Consider the following 16,924-nt stretch of genomic DNA (forward strand, 5'->3'; position numbering starts at 1 on the left):
CCACAGTAGTTGCTGCTCAGGATCTAAGAGGGGCAGCCTATCTTTTTTGTGTACACAGTTGTATTTAATAATTTATTTATAAAAATACATGTACAATAGGCAATGACCAGCTTTACTGCTCCCCAGGGTAATAAGCTATCAAGGTTTGCAGTTGCTTGGCTGCGTATGTTGAGACTGGTACGGTAATTGTGTGGTTTAATGCTGCCCTGTTTCTCCACATGGGGATTGTTGTTAGCCTCTATCATCTGATTGTCATCAAGATGTGAACTCCCAGATAGGCAGCAGCAGAGCAGTAGTAATAATAAATCTGTTTCTGCATCCAGAACTGATTTGCAGGGTTCAATTTCATTCTAAGACCAGCTTTGACTTGTTAAGATGCCCTCTGGGTGAAATGGCTTTCAGTAAGAGCACACAGAGCTTTTGTTATATAAGGAAAGTGCTGTTCATAACTCTTGGTAACATATTCTGTGGGGAGGTGGTGTCCTCTTCTGTGCCCCCATGCAGCAGCGTGTTATCACATACACTCTGATGGGGCAGATAGTGACCTGTTGCTGCTGGCAAAGAACAAAGATGTTCCTATAGCAGAATGGGAGACAGGGTGAGGGGTTTGCTGTGGCCTAATTTCACACTAGTTTTTGACTACCTTAATTTAGAAAGCAAAACTTAAAAAACCAGAACCAAAACAATGACAAAAGCAAAGCTAGCCTAGGGATTCACTTGACATGGTCCAACTAGCACTTGATGTGGCTGGCCCCAGAGGTGAAGCAGTGCTAATGTTTAGCAACAGAACTATTTTGGACCAAGAGCAATTTCAAATGCTAGAAAACCATGCTCTTCATCACATGGCAGATGCAAGCCAGAAAAAAAAGTCATGCTGCTTCACAGTGAAATGCACTGTTTTATGCCCCACAGCCTGTGACATCTGGGTGTGTGTCATGTTTTCTAGTACCTCTCAGAGCAGGGTGAAGCACAAACACCTGCAATCCATCTCTACTGAGAGTGCGCAGCTGTCCGAGTCACAACTGTCACATGCTCGCATGCAGAGCGGCAAGCCTACGCATGGTGTCATGAGCCAGCTGCATCAGTAGAACCACTGCCACCAGGGCTCCAGCACACATCTGCTGCTTGTGCTGACCCCAGGTGCAGCGCTGGCAGGGGAATGCGAGGGGCACGTCCAGCACTTGCTGGATCAGGTCACAGCTGTTTGCTGTTCTTGCAGACCTTTCCCAACAGCAGACACAAGCTGTTTGAAGACTGTAAGGGACAGCCATGTATCCATGACCAAGGGCAGCCTCAAGGCCATGAAGGAAATGGAAGCAGTAGTCACAGACATGGGCACAGGTTACTTCAAATGTGGCTTTGCAGGGGACCCATGACCTTCCTACATTGTTTCATGTACAGCTGGTAAGCCCACATAGGAGACTGGGAGCCGTCAAAAAGAAACTTTTGTTCAAGAGAGCTTCAGAATAGCAGCATACCTTTAACACTCACCAACCCAATAAGACATGGCATAGTGGTGGACTGGAACAGTGTCCAAGATACTTTGGAGTGTACTTTCTAGACAGAGATGAAGATTCAGCCAGAGGACTGTGCTTTTCTGGGGTCAGTGCCTCCCTTGTGTTCCATCACTGACAAGGAGAGGTATGCTGAGACGATGTTTCAAGGATTTCACATGCCTGCCATCCACATTGCTTACCAGTCCCCATTATCCATGTACTTTTACAGAAAAACCTCAGCTCTTGTGGTGGAAAGTGGCCATGGCGTTTCGCATGTGGTTCCCATCTATGAAGGTTATGTTATACATAGCATCACTGGGAGAGTAGATTATGCTGGTTTGGACATCACACATTATCTCATGAAGTTACTGAATGAGTCTGGAATCACGTTCACAGAACACCAGCTTAACATTGTACAAGACATCAAGGAGAAGTGTTCCACTTCTCTGGACCTTACACAGGACTTGCATTTGCCTGTTCAGAAACAACAAATGGATTATGAGCTGCCAGATGGACACCTTGTCACTGTAGGTAAGGAGAGATTCCTTTGGGCTGAAGTGCTCTTCAAACCAGCCTTATTTGGCTCACAGCAGCCAGGGCTTTTGCAGCTGACACTCTCCTGTCTCAAGAAGTGTAATGGCAATGTCAACAAAAAAATGGTGGAGAATATCCTCCTGTGTGGGGGCAGCACTATGATGGAGGGCTCTGCCAACCACTTCCAGATGGAACTGACCAAGATGTGCCCCAGTGACAACCTCATCACAGCTGCACTCCCTCAGAGAATGTCTTCTGTCTGGATTGGGGGGGTCTATTCTGGCCTCACTCCACTCTCTCCAGGAGCTCTGGGTTTACAGGACTGAATATGAAGAACATGGTCCTTCCTGCCTTTTTAAGAAGTGCTTCTGAGGAAGACACTGGGTGGCCTAGAAAGACCAGTGTTAAGGGTAATTGAATTAATCCAAGAGAACCCCCCTTCAACCCCTTGTTTTAACAAAGATATTTCTGCTGCAGCTGTATTTATTTTGATGTTATTGTGTGCCTGAAAAAGGTTTTCTTTCTTTTGTATTTTGTATTTAATGAAGCTAGACAGCAAACAGGTGATGAACTTCTACTCTGAGTAGAATCAGGCTTTCATACAGCCATGTTTGATCAGAAATTGGGACATTTCTTAAGCTAAGTCTGTATTTCTGCGTTAATAGCTTACTCTAATTCCTGATAACTGCATCTGTTCCTAAGAGCCTCCACGGAACTCAGAAGAGCAAATTCAACATTGCCTGTAAAGTCAGCAGCTAAGGTAGAATATATTTTAAGATGCCATGCATCACTAAGAAAGCAAAAGAGCATCCTTGTAGAAATCAAGGGAGAGCAGACTTCTGGCTGCTGCTGAAAAGAAAAAGAGGTTCAGCAACTGTCAAAGTTAGGAAGCAGGACTTCCTTCCCTGGATGCTCACAGACACTAGGTGCTGCTTCCAGCTCTACTGCTCCTTAGTCAGAGTTCACTGAGGCGAAGACAATGGAGTTCAGCGATGAATTACAGTATGAATGATTTAGGAGACTGGTCTTCCACCTGGATAGCAGATTTAAAGTGATTTTTCCTTGACAGAACAGGAAGACCAGAGGGTCTGCAGCTTTGACCATCACCATGATGGAAAAGCAGAATAACCCATATACATACAATAATAGAACTGCTTTGTTTAGGCACAAACATGAATCCATAGTAAGCCAGTTTTACCTTTTCTTGGGTTCCTTAGAAGGAATCTCTTTCTAGACAATAAGCTGCACAAGACTTCAGCATTTCCTGGCATCAGATTTAGGAACGTCAGGGATTAGCGGTGTCAGTGTCACATTTCAGTTGCAGGGCCAGAACCCTCCATATCACTGAGAGGACCACAAACTCCCTCATCACCTGCTTTTCTCCAGATCTGAAAGATGGCTTCTACATTTCATCTTGGACTGTGTTGTGCTACCATTTTGAAGACTCAGATCCAGTAGAACACTCCGCAGCCTTACAGGTGTTTTGCCATCTCAAACCTTGATACTCTTAGAGAATCTCTTTCCAGTGTAGTCACAGTACTTGACAAGAGGCTTAAACCATCCCCACATCACTCAGAATAGGCCATGTAACTCAGAACAGCTGAAAATAAGACCACTCTGAGGCTTCACACAACACCGACAAAGGATGGTTTTACCACTCCACCCCAGAACCCCAAGCCAGCACAGCACATACAGTACAAGCCCACATGGCCACCCCAGTATTATGCAGTTCTCACATAGCAAAAAACAATGATCTGCAACACTAGACACACGCTAATGCAGTGCAGTAAGAACACAGCCCATCACTATGTCATTAGATACCTCCAACAGACAGGAAGTTCCCTGTTCGTGATGGCATTTTTCCACAGTACCAAACAAACTGAAATGGCTTGCACCAAACACAGCAGCTACCAGGCCAAAATAAAGTGAGGGAGATGGGGGCTGTTACTGCTGAAAGGGTTTCCAGCCTCATTTGCAGAGCTTGTCCCCTTCCTCTGCTCCCAGAACTACTGCTGTTACATCTCGAGTCAGATTGCAGAAGTATTCTGAGGTAAAACCTAACTCTCAAGTATGAGGTTAATCGGTTTCCAGCTGAAACAGTTCTGCAACAGCACACAGCATTCTCAGGGTACACCTGCTGATCTCAGTGCCATACAGCAGCATTAGCTGATCTTCTTTAAACTCAGATAATTAGGGTAGTATTACCCAGCAGTGTCTGACTCTTGACACTCACCACCCCACCCCTTGCTTTTGTTCATGTTTTCTTCTATCCACAATCTCCCTGGTGCAAACCGGCACTTTCAGGACAGTAATGCCTGTTGGTAGCGCAGGGTTCACTCTAATGTAACTAAGTGGTTCTGATGAAAATCTGGCATTACCAACATCCAGCTTCAACAAAGAAAACAAAACTCTTTTGTTTAGCAACTACAACAATTTGCTATTGCTACAGACATACTGGGGGTATCTCTAAATCAGGCTAAAATGTGACCTGTCATCACAGCAGGTACCATCCACAGGAGGGAGTGAAGGCAGAGAAAAAAGCCTGTCCAAGACTGCTGGGGTTGCTTCATCCAGAAGGGAGGGAACAGTGGTTGGAGGTGTTGGATTCAGCCAGCAGTGTTCAGAGCTGCACACCCTGTTACTCCTCACCTCTGCCCTGGGACATGAGTGGCTGTTCCCATTAGTGTAATGCCATACAGGTCACAGACACAACTGCATGAGGTGGGGGGACCCTTCACTTGCACAGCCCTAAGAATAGTGTATCAGAAACGCCAGGACAATGATTTCTGTAAAGATGTAATGAAATTATATGAAAAGTTACAATTCAGAGTCCACTGGGATTCCTTGGCTTTGTTACTGGAGCAGGTGCAGTTTCCACTGTAGATTTTTATTGAGTTTTGGTGGAATAAGTAATTCTGGATCTGAAAAGCAAACAGGACAAGTGTCAGAACAGAGGGTAGCAGCAATATGGTTTCTTCAGGAGCTGTCAACTACTTAGTTTACTTTTCTTTAAGTCAAAGGACACTGAGAAGTCTCTAACACATAGCATTTCCCTTTAGTGACTGATCACCACTATGCATGGAAGAGTCCCTGAAGCAGAACCTGCTTACAGAAATAAATCTCAAGGGCAAATCCAGTTCCCTCTTCATTCTGTGTTACTATTCAAAACAAGGAGGCAACAATCAACAGCAGAAAGCAGAATGCCATTCATTCACCAGTAACTGGGACATACAAAACAGTCAGTTGGCTCTGGTAAGTGTGAAGTAAGAGGAACAATGTTTTTTCTCTGGAGCCAGCCCTGGCAAATGGCAACAGACACGTCACATTTAGAGGTTTATTAGAGGATTTCTCCAGGCAATTCCAGGACTAGTAGGGGAAAAGACTGTAGGACTAATGGGGAAGAGGGAAGACAGAGAGGAGATGAGACCAGCCCTTGCTAGGTCTCTCAGCCCTAAGTTTGTGTGAGCTGCAAGGACTTTAAAATGGCAAAGCACCATGACAGACTAGTCATAGCACTACTAGTCACCACAACTAGCCTAGCCAGGTTAAGAGCCTGACCTAGCTGCCACAGCCAGGTAGAAAAATTCAGCAGGTAAGTTACAAGCAGAATTACCTAACACATTCCCTAAGAACTCAAGACTTCCAATTCCCTCACAACAGACAGACACTACACACACAGGAAGCCAGGAGCACAATTCAGACACAGGATTTCAGAGCAAGTAAAGCCTTACTAAGAAGGCTGCTTACTTGCTGCCAGGTGGGAGGGTACAGCATAAAGAAAAGCAAAAAAACTCCTAAACTGAATAAATGTTAAAGCTGTTGGCATGTAGCAATGCTTGGAGAGCCTCAAAGCCCACTGATCTTACTGACACTTCATACCCACACCTAACTCAAAGCCTCAACTAACCTTGCATGACAGGAGTCGTCATCCTCTTCTGCTGATAAGCAGCCATAATGCTGTTTGCAGTTGAATTGGGTCCCAGGACCTGTATGAAGAAGCAATACCCATGTTCCAACCTGCACAAAGCAAGGCTAAGAGCTGGGATACCTACAAAGAAAACTCTGCTGTTAGTGTCCAAAAGCAGAAGCAGCTGCCTGCAGGAGACCTCATAGTACAAAGTGACTAGGAATATGTGATCAAAGCCTAGTAATGTCTCAGAGGCAGAGAGAGAGAAGTGGTTTTGGACAGCTTCTCAGGACACAAAACCCTTATCCCAGCACCTATTTCCTCACAGCACTATGTCATGACTTGGCAGGCCTACTTTCATTACAGGGCAAGGAATATTTAAAGTTCATTTGAGAGTCTCAGCTCTCCGTCACATAAACCAGTTCTAATTGGTCCTTAGAGTCTTGCTAATCAGTAGCTAGTTGAGAAGATACTGAGGAGTACCTTGTGCTCACCATGAATGGTCAGAAACTACTTATTAGAAAGAAAGATTTCTACTCTGGACGAGAACTCAGCGCAGTCCTCGTGATTTCCTTATTCCACATTAAGCTGAAGCTTAGAAACCTGACATAACCCTTCTTTTTGCAATATACTCCTTATGATATGCTGGTTGACACTGAATTGACCAGTCTGTTACCTTTTCACTTCACAACACCAGGTCAGACAACCACTACTCCAGTACATAAAACCTATGCTAACACTTCAATCATCAGGCCTAGAAAACAGTGTTTTGGTCTACAATAGAGCTTACAAAAAGAAGTCACCATTAGGACAAGGTAACACCAGCCTTGTGAGATCTCATCATGTCCAACGTGGCATTCAGTGCAAGGGACACAGGAGGCTATACTTGTACACATCTAGAGTGTACTGACTTGGCAGGTACTTCATAGAGTACCTATTTGACCTCTACAGAAAAACAGTGTATCTGGAAAGCCAGGGAATGATTCCAGACTATTTGCTGGAGAAGACAAAACACTGCTAAATGCTTGGTATTGCACACAGCAGATGTGATGGGTATTGTGGATGAGCACAGACCGGGTTGACAGAGCTCTGCTGCAGGTCTGGAGTCCAGATTTCTGGGATTGAGGTCTCCATCAACTCCAAAACCTCTTCCAGGACTTGCTGCAGTGTCCCAGCTTGCTCGTCATAACCAAACAGCACAAGCTGCTTCAGAAGGATGTGTATGTCTCCTGCAAGAGGGAACAGAACACAAGCAATAGCAATTAACACAGGCATGCTAAATAAACAGCTGTATTTCTCTGGTTATCAGGGCACAGGAAGGGGAACAGCAAATCAGAACTGGTTCTGTTCTTACCGAGCCCCTACAGTGCTTGACTACAAATGGCAGACAAATCTGTCACAGCACTGACAAGGCCTCACATCTCTGCTCCCAAACTTCAAATGTGGAGAGCTCACCCATGTTCTTCCCAGCACAGAGGCAGACGAACTAAATCAAGGTCCAACACAGATCTTATGGACCAGGCAGCTTTCTCCCCAGCATACCCATTAAGAACAAGAGGGGGCACACTGCCTCAGCTGTCCTCACAAGCTGTGAAGCGGATTAAGATCATCAGGTGTCCTACCCTTCACAGTCTCAACAGCACGAACATTTTCTCCCAGGACTTCCAGAAGGGCCATATCTTCAAAAGCACTCCCCTCCTTCAAGCTGTATCTCTTCCGCTCAGCCTTGCGCCGGTTCTTTGAGGATCGCCTGAAAAGGAGGATGCTTAATTGTAGCGTGCACAACAGGATTAGCTGTAACAGGGTAAGTCTGAAGGAACATCACAAGTGTGCATGAAACTTGTTACAAAAGTCCTTACTCCTTCCAGTAAGAGGGGACTGTATGTAAGCTTATCTATCTTTGTGTCAACGTTTTCAGTGCTACTCAACCAATACCCTTTGTGGTCTGAAACACAATTTAGTAGTTGGGCTGTTTCTCTACTAGAAGAAGGACTGCTCTGTGCTCCAGCAAGGTTAAAGTATTCCTCTAAGCACAAATTAGGGTAAATTGTTTGGCAGTAGTCAGAATCAGGCAAAGCTGAGTTCCACTTAAAACAATGTAGTGCCAGGGTCTGTGCTTGCCTGTGCACATTTTCATTTCTGCTATCTTCACAAGCTGTGCACTAATACAACTCAGTGTCTGCCCATTATCACAGGAAAACAACTTCGAGTCATAGGCCAATACTAGCTGCAGAATGTCCTAAAAAGATCAGCATGCTCTGACACAGGTATGCTGAATACTAAGGGTGCATACTCTTCCTTTTTTCATCTGGGCCACAGAAATTGCCCTAAAAATTGTCCACGCTTCTCCCACATTTCAGATAGGGAATACAGAAGCGATCCCACAGACTACACCAGCCCACCCTACACTGCAGCTCATATTCTTAAGAGCACTCAAAAGCAACAGATGCCCACTGTGGGAAGACATCGGTATGAGATTTAGTAGCAACCCCCACACATGAAGTGCGAAACCTAGGACAGAGAGCACAAGCCATGCACACAAGCTGTTAATCTTTGAGGAGCTCTGCCCATTTTTTGCATGAAATTTCCTACAGCCAGCTATTCTGGACACGTGCCCAACACCCACAGAGCCAGTTCCTGCCCAGAGTCTGTGTTCACAGCTCCTCTGCTGGGCACTCAGTTCCTGTCACACTAAGTAGCTTCTGGCATTTTCTCCTCTCTCCCTCCCAATGCGTTAAAATAACTAGGAAATGCCTGTAATTAAAGCAACTTCAAGGCATTCACAGCTGCGAGGAGGAGCATGCCAAGCATGAGCAAGCTGCCCTCCCAAATGCTGATGCCAGTGCAGCCACTACCAAATTTGGAGGCAGATACTTACGCTGATATTCTCGAATTGCTGTGTGAATACTTGCTGTTCATGTCGCTGGCTGTCACAACACTACTGGTTTCAGAGAAAAGATCCAATTCTGGGCAATTTGGCATTTCATAATCTGCAAAACATGTTAACAACTGTCACAGTATGGAAAAAGGTCACAGTTATTCCAAGCTTTCTCTCTGTGTAATCTACATAGCTTGCTGGAGAAGCAGCCTGGACAGATTCATTCTATCTGCTGGCATTTTGGAGCCTTATGGCTCTCAACCCCACTCAGCCAGCACACAAGAAACAGCAATTGTGAGATCAATGCTCCTCTGCCCTGGTGAGGCTTGTGATATTAAACAGTACAGTCAGAGGGATGACAATCTTAGTGCAGCAAATCTGGACCAGGACAAAGCATTCTGCTTTCAGAAAACTTCCCTGAGCCCATGTTAGCTTGCAGGTGAATAAGCTTAGAAGGTACTTGGCATAAAGGACATGTTAAGCACTGTCTGACCCAGAAAAGCTGGCACTATGGAGACAGTGCTGTGTCATTTTAAAGAGCTTTCAGGTGACTTTTGATCCCATGAAAGCTGTGACACAGGTAACACTGAAAATAAAGCTGTCTACAGAATGAGCAAGGTCAAACAACCACAGTCCAAGTATGGTGTTAGGAGGGGGTGAGAAGAGTGCTGTTCTACTACTGTAGCTAACACTGTAGCTAACACTGTAGCCAGAATAGAGTACAGCTCCTCCAGGACAAATGGAAACCACAAAGAAAAAGATGATCACAGTTACTAATGCAGGAGAAAGTCATATGTATTTCAATACCAACCCTGCAGGCTCTCACAAGCCTTCTTCAGCTCTTGGACCACTTGCAGGCGACTTTTATGGTGAATAAATGCTGTTTTCTGAGAATCTAGGAAGATCAGCTGATTCTTCTGAGCTGCTCAAGAAGAAAACCTGAACATGAACATTTGTGCAAGAGAACAAGGAAAGCATTTTTTACACAAGAAGTTTGAAGGAGCAGAGTCCTTCAACAAGCTTGGAAGTCAGGTGCAAAGCACATGAAAGTACTCAAGTGTAAGGAAATTCAGATCTTATAATACAGGAGCCCACAAAACAACATGCACCTGGATGTGGAGTGAATTAGCCTGCCAGACAAGCATCTTCTTGAACAAGTCTGTTTCTGATACAGGAAGAGCAGAAAACTCTGTGGCCAAATCTCTTTACATTAATTAGGTTTGAACTAAAGAAAAAAATCCCTCAACACATAAAGCCTACTGCCCACAGCAGGAAAAAGGAAAACAACTAAGAGTAACCAACCAACCTTCCTGCACAGAAGGGAGAATATAGCTATCAAATAATATTTTCCAAAAACTACTCATAAAGCTTATAGACAGCTAGCCATTTTCTTAGTCCATAGCTCTATTGCTACACATGCTCTGGAATAAGGACCGTTCTGGGTTTTTTTTGTGGACATGCAGACACAGACCCCTTTGCAGCTTGTGACCGTGAGGCTTGGAAAAGCTCAAAAGAAGCTTGACTAAGCTAAAAAGAGCCTATGACACTGCAGGGCTTCAGGCTGCATTGAGTACTGCCAAATGCATCTATCTGGGCAGCAACAGTTAGGCAGAAACAAAGCATCCTTCCATACAGCTTTGAGTACTGGAGTGCTGTGACATCCCACAGACCCAGTAAAGGCCTTCTTCAGCCTCTATAGCACACAGAAGTCTCAGATTCTTGCACAGATTCACCTTCCAGAATAGCAGGTTTGAAGTTGGTCTCCAAGATATCCAGTCTACCATACTTGTGAATCTGGATCAGGGAAAGGAAACAAGGCATTATTTATGGATCTAACTCCACCGGGTTTGTGTGGCAGGATTTTTTGTAGCAGGGGAGGGCTACAGCGGTGGCTCCCTCTGAAGAGCTTCTCAGAGTTCCCCTGACTCCCAAGTGAGACCTGCCTCTGGCCAAGGCAGAGCCAATTAGCAATGGTGGCTGCGCTTCTGAGATAACATAAGGGGAACCTGGGAGGAGTGGGACTTGTGAGGTGTTATGAGAAGGACACCTATGTGAACACCAGGGTCAGTGGAAGGAAGGAGAAGCGGTGAAGATGCACCAGAGCAGAGAACTCCTCTGTATCCTGTGGTGAGACAGCAGGGCCACCCTTCTGCTACCTATGCAGGTTCACAGTGAAGCAAAAGGTCACCCTGCAGCCTGTGGAGAATCCCACACTGGAGCAGGCAGCTGCACCCAAGGGAGGCCAGGACTCTGTGGGAAGCCCCCGCTGTTGCAGTTCAGCAAGGTCCTGAATATATATATATATATTTTAACTATATCACAAAGTCTGATCAGAATGGAAAAGGGTGTGATTGTCTCTCTGGGGATGAATGTTTTCTTGTGCACTGGTGGGAGGACTGAAACACGCAGGAGTGACCTATGCCAGAGCAACACTCTGGCTGCAACCAGTGGGAAGGACTCAGTGGGAGTGCACTCTGGAATGGCTGCAGCCTGTGGGAAGGACTCATGTCAGAGAAAGTTCATGGAGGGCTGTCTCCTGTGAGAGGGACCCCACACTGGAGCAGGGGAAGAATGTGAGGAGTCCTCCCTGAGGAGGAAGGAGTGGCAGACTGATCATAACACCCATTCCTTGCCTCACACGCTGCTCGGGGAGGGGAGGAAGATAAGAGAAATCGGGAACAGCCCAGGTGAGGGAAATGTGTTTCTAAGATGCAGTAACAATCACTGCCCCACTCTGTCTATTAAGTGTTGTTGTTGTTAGTGTTTGCATTAAAGTGATGTTCTTTTTTCTTCCCCTAACAAGCCTGTCTTTTGCCTGTGACCATAATGGGAGAACTGCCCCTCCTTGTCCTTATCTCGATTCATAATCCTTTTGCTTTATTTTCTCCTCCCCGTTCCTGAGGGGGAGGGGGTGAGCAAGCAGCTGCGAGGTGCTCAGTCACCCTCTGGGCTCAAACTACAACATTAATGCAGATCCCATCCCTCTGTCTTGCACTCTAAAAGAAATATTTCTTCTCTAGTTCTTGTGTTCTGAAATGTCTTACCAGTCTTAAAGCCTCTTCCCAGAGAGTCCCTTCTAAGAGCAGGAGAACAGCCTCTTCATAGTCCTAGAAGGAAAGAGTAACCATGTACTGCTACCAATACTAGCAATACACAATCAGGTAGCGCCTATTCAGAGGTGCATTTCTATGCAACAGCATCACAGTCCGGACAGGAAAACACTACTGTACCAGAAGTGCTAACATAAAAAAAGCCCCAAACCACACTATGTTACTTCTCCCATGCTGAGGGGAAACCCTTGTGGAATTCTGCCTTCTTTACTCCAGCCCTCATGCTCCAGAACTCTGAGACAAAAGCTTTTCATACCAAAGCAGAGGCAGCTTTGTGAGTGGAAAAACTCAGGGACACAGAATTCATCCCCACCCTGCTCACTGCATCACCTGGATCTGCTCTGCTCTCCCCAGGAGAGCCCATGGCACAGACTGTTTTGTTGTCAGCGTGTATGGAATATGTGGCCCAGGAGAACAAAGAAAACCCAGATGGCTTCTCTCTCCGACAGAGGCTATTACTGGGGCACAGACAGGAGAATGATTACATTACCTGAGTGTACTGCTCCAGAAGTATGGCTGCCTCTGCATGTTTTCTCTGTTCAACTAGTTTTCCTACAAGAAAAGGTGGAGTTCAGCTTTTCAGAAGCAGATGGATTTTGTGCCACAAAATTACAAAGTAGAGGAAAATTCCATTCACTGAGGCACTATCTGCTCACACGGTTGCTTAATCTGCCTGGTAAAAAGAAAGGCTGCCTGATGCCAAGAATTTATTACCTTGCAACATTACCAGCCAGTTGCTTGTGAAATAGCTGGTGCGCATCCCCCAAGGCCAGCTGGAGAATGTTTTCCCCTATGTTGGGTCTGTGTGTGTGGCAGGGGTTTTGGCGCGGAGAAGAGGACTAGAGTGGTAGCCTCCATAAGAAGCTTCTTGAAGCTTCCCTGGCTCCAAGTCAGACCCACCTCTGGCCAAGGCCGAGACAATTAGCGATAGTGGCTGCACCTCTGTTAGAATATATTTAAGAAGGGGAGCCTGGGAGGAGGAGTGGGAGTTGTGAGATGTTGTGAGGAGGACACCTATGCAATCAGTGGAAGAAAGGAGTGGGGGTGAGATGCACCAGAGCAGACTCCCCTGCAGCCTGTGGTGAAAGGTCAGGCTGTGCCCTGCACCCATGGAGGTCACCAGTAGAACAGATCCCATTGCAGCCCGTGGAGGACCCCACACCAGAGCAGGTGGCTGTGCCCAAAGAAGGCCAGGACTCAGAGAAGTCCATGATGGAGCACTCTGTCACTGGGAGGACTGCAGTGCACATGAGACACCCAGACTGGAGCAGCTTGGGAAGAACTTCAGCCTGTGGGAAGGACTCACATTGGAGAAAGTTCATGGAGGGCTGTCTCTTGTGAGAGGGACTCCATGCTGGAGCAGGGGAGGAGTGCAAGGAGTCCTACCCCTGAGGAAGAAGGAGCAACGGACTGACCGCACACCCCATTCTCTGCCTCTCCCCGCCCAGTGCTGCTATCAGGGAGGTAGAAAAATTGGGAGCAAAGCTGAGCCTGAGACGAGAGGGGTGGGGGAAAGGTGTTTTTAAGATGTGATTATACTTCTCAATGTCCTACTCTGTCTGTTAAGTGTTGTTGTTAGTGTTTGAATTAAATTGATGTTCTTTTTCTTCCCCTAGTAAGTCTGTCTTTTGCCCATACCAGGTAAGTCATCCCTCCCTGTCCCTATCTCGACTCCCGAGCCTTTTGCTTTATTTTCTCCTTTCCAGTCCTGAGGGGGAAGGGGTGAACAAGTGGCTGCGTGGTGCTCAGCTGCCCTCTGGGCTCAAACCACAACACCCCTAGTCTGAGACAGACATAGTGAAGAGTGTTTTAAATAAAGGAGGCCAGGATGTTAGAAAGAAGTATCTCTTGACAGCTTCAGTGTATCACAGCCTTACTATTGCAAGGAGCACTTTGCGACCTGCTCTCTGTGATAGCAAGACAGCAACCATTACGCTTGTGGGATTCAGGGCTTCTAGTCTCCTAAAAGTCACAACCAGCTTTGTCAGTGGTTAGTATACTAGGTGCAATGTAAGAGAGCAAGTGATACACAACACTAGAAAAAAAAATTAAATTACCCAAGCACAGCAATCTCAACCCAGACAGCTTGTGTCTGTGCATTTTGCTAAATTACAGTTGTGATTTAAGAGGGGGACCAGAAAATGTATTAAAGGCAAGACATAAAGTATCCAAATCACATTAACTGACAGAAAAAGAAAATACTGATATCCAGCTCTGGAAGACTACACTCCCAGGAGCCATATTCCCGCTCCTTAAGTGGGCCCTTCATAAACTCTGCCTCTGAATAAGGCAGAAGTCAGGATGGTGTTCCATTTCTCTTGCTGAAATATATGTCAGGTCCTTCAGACACAGCTCTGAATTACCAAATAGCCTTTAGGGTCTGTGACTAGGCACAGTACATGTCAATGATGTCTAGAGGCCTTAGTCATATCAGACACTTCAGAGAATCTCCATCCCCTGAGGTTAACCAAGGGGGCAATTTGGAATAGCAGTTCAGCAACGAGCTGCAAGGAAAAAGTGCAGTCATCAGCATGTGGCAGCCAAGGCCATACCTAGCTTGGCAACTCTTGGTTGCCCACCAGCTCAGCTCCAACATCTTTTGGTTCCTTTGAGAAAAAAGGTTATGTGCAATTACTCAAACCCTTGTGAAACATGGCATCTTTGTTCTCCCTTTAAGAAAAACACTGCTAAAGAGGTTTTCACTAAATTTCAGGAACAATCAGTATGAACCAAAAATAACAGCAGCTGGTTTTCCTCTGCACAATTCCATCTCCTCAAGGCCTACCTGCCATGCTCCGTGCCAGGCTGGACAGCTTATCCTTTGTGTAACCAAGCTGTGATGCCATGCACAAGGCTTGCTGCCAGCTGCCACTGTTCTGAAAAGCATCAAGTGCTTTTGCAAAGATGCCAGCACGAGCAAATATCAATGCAGCCTGTTCATATAGCTGCTTCTGAATCAAGTACTCCCCATATGCATCACTGATATCCTGTAAGAAAGGGACAAAAGAGAAATAAGAAATCAGCAGTAGTCAGTAGCAGTCCTCCATTAGTAAAAATTAAGTGCCCATCAACACAAGCCTATTTCCCCCTCCCCCATGGAACGTCCAGGCACAATGTTCCTACCCCATTTCAAACTTTTTTTCAAGCTAAGAGCTGCTGATTAGCACTTGGGAGACATTTCACAGAGCTAAAGCAACAGAGAGACATGGGGAGGTACCCAACTTTCCAAGCCAAAGACTGGGTACATACTGAAGGAAAACAGCCCCTTCTTCCCTCACATGAGCAGTTTTTGTTAGAATGTCTCCTGCTACCAACTTACTCCAAGAGTCAAATACTGGCACAAGGCAGGATGCAAGCCCTGCAATTCTACAGGCACAAGCTGCTGTGAACCAATATTCTGAGCTTCACTATGCTATTGAAAGCTCAAAATCTCCATCAAGATGTGGGGGGGAGAGGAAGAATACAGAAGGAATAAAGAAAGACTCACAGTGAGCCAGAGCCAGGAACAGACCTCCCTCATGAGGAAAGAGCCCCTTCTGCTTTCAATTGTGTTGCAAACAGACTGAGTTTCTCTATTTCCCCTCTTACTTCTTAATCTACTTCTTTTACAAAGGCTTGTGAGTTGTGTATTTACAATGCATAAATTAAATTATAGTAAATGCATTCACTTACATTTTACCTTAGCTTTGGGAAAGCTAGAGTTCTTCAGTAGTACTGAAACAAACAAGGGACACTACATGCTAGGAAACAGCACATCCACAAGTGCCCCAAGCTCTCTAGCATCTTCAGAATAGTTTTAAGGATGACAAAGTGTCCCCTCCCCACACAACCTGCAAGTGCCAGACAGAAAGCTGGTATCACAAAGGTCAAGACAGGAAGAAAAGTCTTTGTGGTAATGAGAGTTCTCTAGCACATGACAAGATAGTGCAGTGGAAACTGGACTCCCAGGTGCTCTCCTGGTCACGGGATCAAAGAAATAACAACCACTCCTTCAATAACCAGACCATGCAGGGTCAGTGCTGAGAGTTATTCCAGCTATTATCTCAGATGAGGGTCTCAGTCAACAGAGAAATAGCAATAACCTGCAGAACTTGAATGCAAGCAGCTGCTGTCTCATTCCTGCCCTCACTCAAGATGCCAAGAACGTGCAAACACGCACATGAGAAAATGAAAAGCCTGTATGCTGCAGTGTCACATGCTTACACACCTTGTATTCCTGAGTGCTAGAGGGGTACAACTTCAGGGCTTCACAATACTGATTCTGATCCTTCACCAAGTTCAGAAATTCAGAGAAGTGTTCAGGACCTGCAGAAATAATGTATTTTTCACAGCAATAAAAGACAAAGCACATGGCTTTCATGGCTCCCAGACAGTTTGGGTTCATTGCATTAAGAAGCAACTAGAGGTGCTTGGGTGGAAGAGCCCAAAACCACCTACTCTACTGCTGTAAAATCAAAGGTGTTCCCTTTCTTGAGGTTTGCTTCACTTTTGCCAGCAGTATTAACTGGGAACGGGTCAACTACAACAGGAACAAAACAAGACTTAAGCTTCACAATCACAACAGTAAGCATTCTCTCCCCATTGTCCCTGTGCCAAGCTACACTACAGAAACCATGTAGCAGTTAACTATGCACTACCAGGAGGGAAGATAACCTTGTGCAATCCTTCTGTTTCTTCAGCTGTTTCCCCCCAAAGGCTCTCCAAAATGGAAATGCTTAACTGCAGAATTTCTCCTTAGAGACACAACATGTGCAGGACACCTACCACATTTGCTGAGGTGCCCAAGGGCTTTTGTGTATCTCTTCAAGTGTCTGTCTATTGTATATCGCTGATAATTGGTTTCCATTTTCTGGAGGGTATTTAAGAAGGGCAAGTATTCTTTTGGGTCCTGCAAAGAATAATAAAAACTTCAGTTGAGCTAATCTGGTAAGATCCTTACTTACTCCTATCCGCCAAGAGACAATCCCATACTTGAAGTTGCACAATAATACACTAAAAA

At 45.6% G+C, this 16,924-nt stretch overlaps 2 protein-coding genes across 2 annotated transcripts in view; one reads left to right on the forward strand and one right to left on the reverse strand.

Annotated features, from left to right (window-relative positions):
- Positions 1-1,037: 1,037 nt before the first annotated feature.
- LOC141973807 (actin-like protein 7A) lies at positions 1,038-2,402 on the forward strand. Its single transcript, XM_074932721.1, is given in 4 exon segments — positions 1,038-1,084; positions 1,220-1,449; positions 1,452-2,296; positions 2,298-2,402. Coding segments are annotated over 4 exon segments (1,227 nt in total).
- Positions 2,403-4,809: 2,407 nt separating this feature from the next.
- ELP1 (elongator acetyltransferase complex subunit 1) overlaps positions 4,810-16,924 on the reverse strand; it is a 40,032-nt gene continuing 27,917 nt past the window's right edge. The window contains exons 25-36 of the mRNA XM_074931626.1: positions 16,690-16,813; positions 16,133-16,230; positions 14,711-14,912; positions 12,416-12,477; positions 11,860-11,922; positions 10,549-10,609; positions 9,627-9,737; positions 8,816-8,927; positions 7,560-7,687; positions 7,012-7,166; positions 5,938-6,016; positions 4,810-4,951 (exon numbers count right to left, since the gene is read on the reverse strand). Coding sequence (XP_074787727.1) covers positions 4,884-4,951; positions 5,938-6,016; positions 7,012-7,166; positions 7,560-7,687; positions 8,816-8,927; positions 9,627-9,737; positions 10,549-10,609; positions 11,860-11,922; positions 12,416-12,477; positions 14,711-14,912; positions 16,133-16,230; positions 16,690-16,813 — 1,263 coding nt within the window. The 3' untranslated portion in view covers positions 4,810-4,883. The remainder of the gene's footprint in view (positions 4,952-5,937; positions 6,017-7,011; positions 7,167-7,559; positions 7,688-8,815; positions 8,928-9,626; positions 9,738-10,548; positions 10,610-11,859; positions 11,923-12,415; positions 12,478-14,710; positions 14,913-16,132; positions 16,231-16,689; positions 16,814-16,924) is intronic.

The sequence above is a fragment of the Athene noctua genome, chromosome Z (genome assembly GCF_965140245.1).
Source record: "Athene noctua chromosome Z, bAthNoc1.hap1.1, whole genome shotgun sequence".
Taxonomy (NCBI): Eukaryota; Metazoa; Chordata; class Aves; order Strigiformes; family Strigidae; genus Athene; species Athene noctua.